The sequence below is a fragment of the Ananas comosus genome, linkage group 23 (assembly GCF_001540865.1).
Source record: "Ananas comosus cultivar F153 linkage group 23, ASM154086v1, whole genome shotgun sequence".
Taxonomy (NCBI): domain Eukaryota; kingdom Viridiplantae; phylum Streptophyta; class Magnoliopsida; order Poales; family Bromeliaceae; genus Ananas; species Ananas comosus.
In genome coordinates, this window is record NC_033643.1 from 2163332 (window position 1) to 2173431 (window position 10100).

General features: G+C 37.9%; 1 protein-coding gene across 1 annotated transcript; it reads right to left on the reverse strand.

Moving 5' to 3' along the window:
* LOC109728212 (L-type lectin-domain containing receptor kinase IX.1-like) lies at positions 5786–8047 on the reverse strand. Its single transcript, XM_020258575.1, has one exon. The coding sequence runs from the start codon at positions 8045–8047 to the stop codon at positions 5996–5998; it is 2052 nt and encodes a 683-aa protein (XP_020114164.1). The 3' UTR covers positions 5786–5995.

Genomic DNA, 10100 nt, shown 5'->3' on the forward strand with positions numbered 1-10100 from the left:
TATGTGGTTGAGCACTCATTAGCAAGAATGTGACCATTAGTTTGAAAAATATTTTAATTAATAGAAAATGAGGTCACCCTATATATATATATATATATTTTGAGGAAACAGGGATATACCTAGGGGTGGAAACGAGCCGAGCTCGAGCGAGCTTATGTCAGCTCAAATTCGGCTTGAAATTAATTTCGAGCCTAAATCTAGGCTCAAGCTCGGCTTGAAATTAATTCGAGCCGAGCTCGAGCGAGCCTAATTTCGAGTCGAGCCGAGCTCGAGCTCTAAACGAGCCGATTGAAATTCTCGACATTATATAATCAATAGTTTAATTTTTATAGAACATTACCTACAATTTGATGCAACATGTCCAATAGTTCAAAATACAAAATAATTATAAGAAATGTGAGCTAGGGTGACTTCCTGACTAGATAAGGGTAATTTGAATGTTATCATGTTTTAGGATTATGTGCAATAGTGAAAGTCTGAAAGAGAGAGTGCGTTATGTAAATTTAGAGTTAGGCTTAATTGCACGGTTGTACTTGTTGGGTTTATTTTATGGGCCAACAATAATGGCTCAAATTAAATTAAAGCCTATATATAATTAAAATACATTATATTTATAAATATTATATATATATGTATAGAGTCCGGCTAATATACTTTTATGAGTATTGGCTCATTTATACTCATAGGTTTTCGACCCTTAAATTTATTCCATTAATCATTTTCATCCGTTAAATCATACTATTTAACCAACTACCCACTCAACCCTAGGGGACCACTATCATTCTAAGTGGGGACCACCATCATCCTAACCACACATCTCATCAATCAACGGTTAAAAATTTATGAGTATAAGGGGGTCTATACTCATAAGAGTATAGNTGAGAGGGAGGTCCACCGTGGACCTCCTTCTCATACGGTCCACGAGGCCGAAGTGGCCTCGTGGACCACGCTCAACCTATGGCTGTCCGCTCCTAGCAACGCCGCGATTTTTGCTACTGCTCACCTGGGGGCTGAGCGGATTCGACGCCCTCGGGCGAGACGGGATTCGCCGCCGCGGCGCTCTTGCTCCCGACGCTGGCCAGGGCGGCGGAGGAGTTCGGCGACGAGATGCGTCGTCGCCGGCCAGGGCAGCGGAGGAGTTCGGCGACGAGAGGGCGACGACGCGAGTCCGCGACCGCGAGCGCGACCGCCGATTTTTTGGGCGAATGATTCGCGAATCGTGAATGATTTGCGAATAATTATTTTTGACGAAAAACATCCGTTTTTTTTCGAATTTTTTAGAAAAATACGGGAACGGGAGTTTAATTTGTTTCTTCAAAAATCGCGAATAATTCGCGAATTAACTAACAGAGCTCTCAACTTCACATTTTTTTTATTTACTATTAGGTACTTCACTGGGTCCAGTTTCAACTCCGGTTCCGGGTCCATATTTGAAAATTCTTCCAGACCGTGCCCATTAGAAGTTCGGATTTGGATCGGGTCCAAGTCGGGTATGGGTATAAAGTATCCGGACCCATACCCGAAACTTCAATGGATAAATTTTTTTACCCGTATACTATCCATTTATTATCGGGTTTGGTTTGGGTCCGTGTAGGGTCCGGATAGGGTTCGAATCGGGTATGGTATATCGGGTATTTTGGACAGCTTTAATTAGGACCTTGGCAAGCAAGGTGAGGACTTTGTAGTTATGGAAAACTTCAAAATTCGGACCCTCCATTCAAGGTTCGGAGCCTAAACCCGACATAGATTTTTTAAACTCAGTTTTTCAATTCTAATATGATTCTAATTGCTTTCAAACCTATAATTTTGATGTGAGAGCATCTCTAAAACGTGCTTAAGCATCAGATCCTTTATTCTTTTGATAACCTATAAGCTTGTATATATCTGTTCATTTATATCTTTTACAGCAAGCTTCTCTCGAGTTTATTCTCGGTGCCCTAGATTTTTATTATTCTAGTATATACTCAAGCTCGGCTTGAAATTTGTTTCGAGCTATCTTTTATGTTTGCTTCAAGCTCGGCTCATTTAATTTCGAGTCGATCTTTAGCGAGCTTAATCAATCTTGCTCCGGACGGGAGTGCGTTCGTGAGCCGGTTCGCTCGTTTGCCAGTCCTGGATATACCCAGTGTGGCCGTCTCTATGTATTCGGACGATGGAGGCATGGATAGGGGCCATATTGTGACCTTGCGTTGATATGGATTTTTTTTTTTAAAAAAGATAAAATAGAGATTTGAGTTCGTGGAGTCGGTAATTACCTTATAATCTTTTATTTTTTAGTGAATTGTTATCGCGTGTTGGTCCCATGGGTTTTACTTTTGCTATTTGTCTAAGAGGCTTTTACTCGCGTATACCTCGGTATGGATATTTTATTTTCCGTATTTATTTTTATTGTATTGATTTTGTGTTTTAGCACGTTATCGCTATGTCACCTCCTCTCGGTTATTGATTGTTGGGAAAACTTCAAAAATCCCCCCTGTGGTTTCGTGCATTCTCACTTTGCTACCCTGTGGTTTAAAACGTATCAATTTGCCCCCCTGTGGTTTCATTTTTCTCTTTTTGTTATCAATTTTATTATTTTTTTTTCTTAAATCAGTGACAAAATTAAAATTAAAGGATACTAAAGTGAATATTCGATAAACATAGATGGTTATCTGAAGTTTTTTGTATATAATTTAACGAAATATTAACGAAAAAGCTTCTGAAAAGATAAAAACGAAACCACAGGGAGGCAAATTGATACGTTTTAAACCACATGGTACTAAAATGAGAATGCATGAAACCACAGGGGGGGTTTTTGAAGTTTTCCCTTATGGGTAAAAATTACATAACTTAACATAATTTGACAATATATATATGAGGATAATATTTGACACACAAGAAAGAGGCTTTTTGGTTTTTCTTTATCTTTAATATCTCTCAATTATTTGAGGTAATATATGTAACAAAAAAAGAAATCAATGAAGAAGGGATATATGTCATGCTATTACACAATGGGTGAGCTAGCTATGATGTGATGTTCTAACAAACTCAGTAGAGTTGATCTGCTGAAAGTTAGAAGAAAGGTTTCCATAAATTTAGTAGGAAAAACAAATGGTGTCTACATTGGTCTTTGTCTTTGTCAAAAATATCTATTTTTATATTTTCAAAGAAGAGAAAAAATATTTAAATATATTTTTGTTGCTCCCCTCCAATATTGTTAAATAATGGTTAATTTGCACTTTTAGCCCTGAGACTTTATTATGAGGTGTAATATTTTGATTCTAAGACTTTACATTAATTATAATTTATAGTTCAGTTTTTAAAATTATTGTTATTAAATTTTGCAGTTTAATTTAGTTTACTAAATGCTGATATTTCAATAATTTGATAGTGATTTAACATATTAGTATTAGCATGCATGCAACACTATCAATTGCAAGTAGGCTGTCAATGGGTACAGATACCGAAATTTTATGTGAATCCGAATTCGAACGGAACGAATTTATTCGGTGCTAAATGGATATGGTTTTGAATATAGATATCGAAAACAAAAACCTGACGGATATGGATTTTGACTGTACCTGACCTGAACCTGAATCCGATCCAAACCCAAATTTATTTTACATTATATATAATATGTGTATAAAAATTTGATATTATATTTGAATTTGTATTTTAAAAATTTAGATTTAATGTAATATATTTTAAAATATTGAAAAGAGAAATAATTGTTTCGGGTTCGGGTTTGGGTTCAGGTTTCGGATTTTTGGTCGGGTTCGGATTTCGATATGGATTTTTAAAATCCGTCGGATTCAGGTTTTGGTTCAGATTCGAATTTTGGGTTTTGAGTCGGGTTCGAGATTTTAAAAATCCGTCCCAAATCCGACCCGTTGACATCCCTAATTGCAACACTATCGCATTAGTATCACATTAGTGATTTATCATTATTTAGCCAACTAAATTTGACTTTGCGACTTGATTGTAATAATTTTAAAAAATTAAGTCAAAAATAATAATAAATTAAAATTTGAAAACTAAAGTGTCATGCACCTCGAAGCTTGAAGACAATAAATACAATTTAGCCTTAAATAATGGTCGGAACTAACACTCAAGAATAGAAAATATTTCGAATTCTTCCAAATATAAAAATGGATGCCTTTAGATACCATAGTCTTGGTTTAAATGGATCGAGCACGTGATGCATTTTAGACTTCTTGAATGAATACTCTATTTTAGAAAGAGAAATGCTTAGGGTACCTATTTTTAGATACTATATTATGTTGTTGACAAGTTGACATATATATCTATATCCCTATACCTATATATTATTTGTTGAGAAAACTTCAAAAACCCTCCCTGTGGTTTCAATTTTTTTCACTTTAGTACCCTATGGTTTAAAATGTATCAAGTTAGTACCCTGTGGTTTCTCACTTTATCACTTTAGTACAATGTGGTTTAAAGTGTATCAAGTTAGTATCCTATGGTTTTGCACTTTATCACTTTAGTACCCTGTGGTTTTAATTTTGTATCAATTTAGAACCCTGTGATTTTTTAAATCATAGGGTACTAAAGTGATAAAGTGTAAAACTACAAGGTACTTAAGTGATAAAGTGCAAAACACCACAGGGTATTAACTTGATACACTTTAAACCACAGGATACTAAAGTGATAAAGTGAGAAACCACATGGTACTAACTTGATACACTTTAAACCACAGGATACTAAAATGAAAAAGTGTGACACCACAGGGGGTTTTTTTGAAGTTTTTTCTTATTTTTTCTAAAGTTGCAATATGGCAATTTTTTTGTTATTATTGAGTGTGGGCTCCACCCCGAACAAACTCAAGTCCTTTCTCTTTCTCTTCCTTCGGCCGTTATCTTCGTTTATAGGCAAGATAAATTTCACCCCTTATCATCGCTTTTTTCATCGCCGTTTCTCTCTTTTTTTGTTGATATTTTCTATATTTTTTTCAATTATCTACCTGTCGCATTACACGGATTATTACGTTAGTACAAAAAGATTAGGACTTAGAATTTAGGATATGATAATTGCACTTAGGATTTAGTAATATTATTTGAAATTTAGTAATTAATAACTAGGATATATAATAATGATATTGTCACACCATTAATAACATTGTAAGATACACTTGGGAGTATCTATAGCAACACTATTTTAGAAAATAGAAGTTTCTCTTTTAGATTTTCTATTTTTTATTGCACATTTTTGTTTTCGGTAGTGTAAGAGATTTTAATCTACATTTTGTGTAAATCTTAACCAATTTGAAATATCCATCTTCTGAACTTCAGAAAGCGCAAAATCATCATCCAAACTTTAAATAAGTTGCAATCTATCCTAAAATTAGAATTGAGCTCCTATACTTTTAAAAGTGCTTAGTTATTGGTACTTGTAGGTCTTCAGTTCTTGGATTAAGAAATGTGTGATTAGAATGATACTGGTTCTCTAGGATTGAGTGGCTCGTAGGCTGAATAGAATGATTTAATAAATGAAAATGATAAAAAAGATAGATTTAATATTAGAAGCACCGAGTGGTCTGTGCTTTTAATAGCCGGACTCCCCAAAATTAATATGTTGGAAACAGAAATATTGTAAGTATCAAGATGGCCATTTTGAAGAGAGAAATTCTATGAAATATCTTTTACTCTAGCCTGTAAGGAAATGGCCTTTTTAGTGAATTTGGGCATTTATAAATTGCAAATGGTCGTTTAGTTTTAGATCGATTAGCAACTGATTAACATGCCACTCATAAAATTTTTTTAACAAATTTGCAATACAACATATACAAATAACGTTCCTCGGAAAGCAAAGCTTGGATTGGCACTGTTGCTTTATTCCTAGTACCGTTGCTGAGGAACGTAAAGTAAAATCCATATTACTCACAATCGCACTAAAACGTCAAAACATATATTGAAAAAGAAGAAGAAAGAAAGCAAATTGCAACATGCACAATGTCAAATTTTCAGTAGCCAAGATGAGGAGGATAAAGATGCAGTGGTTAGTTAGAAGAAATATAAGAAACGCCACCGATTGATGTTCCAGTAGAAGACGAGAAGGTATAATAGAAATTTGATAGATCGGTCAGCGGCACGAACACCAGCTCCGGCATCTTAGGAGAAAGAGCAGGCAAGGGAATTTCGAAGCGCAAAACGTCGATTGCTTGTTGGATCGACGGTCGTCGATTATAATCTGGGTGGGCGCACCATAACCCCACAACCATCAATCTCTCCATTTCTGGTTCTTCGAAATCGCCGTTGAGATGCTCGTGGGCTGCTTCAAGAACTGAGTTCCTTCCATACAGTTCCCAGACCCACTCAACCAGGCTAACTTTGCTCCGATCCTCCGTCTGGACTATGCACTTTCTCCCGCAAGCGATTTCGAGTAAGACGACGCCGAAGCTGAAGATGTCGGTCTCCTTACTGGCCTTTCCGGTGATGAAACATTCGGGGGCCAGGTATCCCAAGGTGCCCGCCGGAACCGTTGTTTGCGAGCCGCGGTCGTGGTCGACGAGCCGCGCCAGCCCGAAGTCGCCGAGCTTGGCGCCGAACGACGAATCCAGCATGATGTTGCTCGACTTGATGTCCCGGTGCACCACGCACTGCTCCCACTCGGTGTGAAGATACAGCAAAGCGGAGGCCAAGCCTTGTGCTATGTTGTATCTCGCAGTCCACGGCAGAAGCCTCTCTTCACTGTAGAGATAGGAATCGAGGCTTCCGTTGGGCATCAACTCGTAAACCAGCAAGAAATCTCCGCGTCTGTGGCACCAGCCTATGAGCTGCACCAGATTCCGATGCCGCAGTCGGCTTATCGTATTAATCTCAGACGTGTACTCCTTCAGTCCTTGTTTCGACTCCTTGGAGATTCTTTTGATGGCTACGGGAAGGTTTGCGGACCTCAGGAACCCTTTGTACACGGAACCAAAGCCGCCCTGCCCAAGCTTCTCTGCCTCGTCGAAGTTGTTTGTTGCGGCAACCAATTCGCTGTAAGGAAACCTCTGGGGTCCCCTACCTCTCTCGAACTCATCGTCGATCAGATCATCCTCGTCAACCATGCTGCCTTCTTCTTCCGCCACTGTGGCGGCCTTCTTATGCGACGAAAGAAACCGAACCACCGCAACCAAACAGAGCAGAGCAACTGCGCCAGAAGCCGGTCCGGCCGCAACGCCGACATTACTTTTGCTAGAGTAAGTCAGCGGAGGGACCGGTTGTGTTGGTGGGCTCGGATTCGTATGACTACTCTTCCCGTCCAAAGTTGAGCTGAAATTCCAGTACAGGATCTGATGCAGCTCGACGGCGGCTCCAGTGGCAGCTGCGAAGCCGACGGCCACCTCCTGGGGTAGTATTGCCTTCAAATCAACAGGGTAAGAGAGGCTGAAAGGACTCGTGTAGTTCGGATTACCGTCGTAAGAAAGCAAGACACTCAAATTTTTCGTAGTGTTATCGTAGTCGATTGACACTGTCGCGCGGGTGAAGCTTCTGGTGATATTCGGCAAGTTCCTGGACACGGTAGAGTTGATGGAATTGATATCAATACCAATGTGATAGTCGCTCGGATCCCAGGCATTCTGGAAGGTGTCGAACTCGACCCCCACCAACTGATTCTGCGTTGCGTTCAGAGCGGTTCCACCGTTGAAGAGGCCAAGGGAGCCGCCATCTGAGTGAGAAGGGACCGCCAACAGGTAAGGGGAGAGGAAGAAAGCTAGCCCGTCCCCGTGGCTCGCGTCCGTGGCTTGGATGACGAAAGAGAAGCTAGTATGAAAGCTAGCCACCTCGCCCGTGGCGTTGTCCCAAAGAAGAACTGGATTACTGTACACCGCTCGGCCTTGGCTGTAGGTGATGGGACTGCTGCGCGTGTCCTTCGTAAGATTGATGACGGTACCGTTTGGGGAAGCGTCGGACAGGAATTTGATATTCGACACGTAAGTGTCCGGATCGGAAAAGTTGAAGCTGAAGGAGAGGGGTGTTGCACGTGGTATGATAACATGAAAAATAATGATGCAGAAGAAGAACAAGGACAGAGAGCACTTAGTTCTGGAATTGGAGGAAGCCATAGCCGAGCGTAGTTGTTTGCAATGCTCACTTCTAGCAAATTGCTTCTCTATATGTAGCTTGGAAGGAACAGGATTAGGCTCGGCATTAGTTGACCACGAAATTAGCTTCTTTCACAAACTATTTAATTCTGCATGGTGAAGTAGATACACAGCATATATGTAGGAAATTACCGATCGGTGTTAGTTTATTATTATCATCTCTTAACATTCAAAATGCGTGTTTGCTTATTTGTCGTTACCCAACTTGCAGTAAATAAGCTAAGAAGGGTGTACGCGGTAGTTGAGTCTACTTTGATAAAAGCTAAATAAGTGAAAGATTAAACCACCACCAAGTCAATAAGGAGGGCCCAAACTATTTGGCAACATGACAAGGACGTAACAAATTAAGCATGCTTTCCCAGTAATAGCTGGAGTGTGATATGGTGGCATTGTAAATAATTAGTCTCATATACCCCCTCAATTAAAGACCACAGGATATACCCTTTTCCATTTGTAGTGAGATTCAAACTCAAGATCCACCGTCCGAAATAAAAGCTGGTACAAACAATTCTAAACATTAACTACGAATTAAGTAAAATTTTATGTTACACATATATAAAACTGTCGAGTTTAAGCTGACTTGAAACTATATCTTACTATCGTAAGTACTACTTTCCAAGGAAAAAAAAAAAAAAAATAAGTACAGGACTCGTAAACAATACCTCGCTGGAAAGCACGTATCTGCTGTCATGAATTTATTTTTATATATATTTTAAAAAATACTTTTAATTTTTTGTATACAGAATTACAGATCCGAATTCGTTCTAGACGGGCAAAACATCACTAGAGAGCTTCCAAGTGATGTCCTATTACGTAGCTCTTGATTTGTTGCCATATGTTAATTTTTACAGATATTATAAAAAAATTAAATTTAAATTCTTTTTTTTCAAAAATTCGAACCCGTTTCAGAACTTTATCGAGAAAACAATCCAAATTGGGAGAGTAACTTTTACACAGAGAGCAATGTTGTCCATACATACATTTTAGACTAGGTCTACATTCACAACGGCCAACTTAGCCATTTTTTTAACGAAGGGTTAATTTTATACAGGTCTTTGCGAATATAGTGAATGATAAACATATATCTACAAAATTCAATTTTCATATGTTGTCCCAACAAAAATTTTAATATTTTTAAATATGTCTCTCTGATTTGTTACCGTTAGAGAACTATTTATATTTTCAATTTCACCATCACAAATATGTCACTTCAAAAATCATAACAGTATAATATAAAACAGGTAAAAATGTCAAAAACTAATCAGGGTAAAGTAATTAACTATGATTAATTAAAATTTTCTAACGGATTCTAACGATAGGGACATATTTGAAAATATTAGGACTTTTGTAGGAATAATATATGAAAGTTGAACTTTATAAGGATATATTTGTCATTTATTATATTTGCAGGGACCTGTATGAAATTAATCCTTCAGCTAAAAACCAAAAGAATTTTGTGAATCCCTAGAATGCATATGTTGTGAAAAAAACAATTGTATTATACAGGCAAAAAGGTAGCATTTTCCTCTGCATAAGGGTAATTTTGATTATTTCATTTTGATTAAAATGACTTTGCAATTAGTAAGTTCATTTAAGAGAGGCGATTGAACAATTTGATAAAATTTAAAGAATGTAATTATCAAAATTAAAAGTTCAAAAGTTGTAATATTTCAGACAACTCGCAGCTACTAATGATGAGATCGCTCTGTCGACGACGATGATGATGGTTGGATCAGATTCAGGTAATTGATGAGAGAAGGATAGTAAGAGAATAAGAGAGAGGGCATGTACCAAATTTGGGAAATTAATGAGACGAGGGGAAGAGGAGGAGAGAGGGAGAGAGAAGAATGAAGAAGGAGAAGAAGGTGTGGGAAGGAAGTATTTGTATTAATTCTTTATATTCATTAATTACATTGGTAGGCTTATATAGCCCCCTTCCCTAATTATATGTTTGGAGTAATTAAGCTAACCTAATTAACAGCAACGAGACTATATTAGCTACAGAGAAACTATT

Bases quoted from the DNA above. Each gene is read 5' to 3' on its own strand.
- LOC109728212 (XM_020258575.1), bottom strand. From the start codon at position 8,047: ATGGCTTCCTCCAATTCCAGAACTAAGTGCTCTCTGTCCTTGTTCTTC.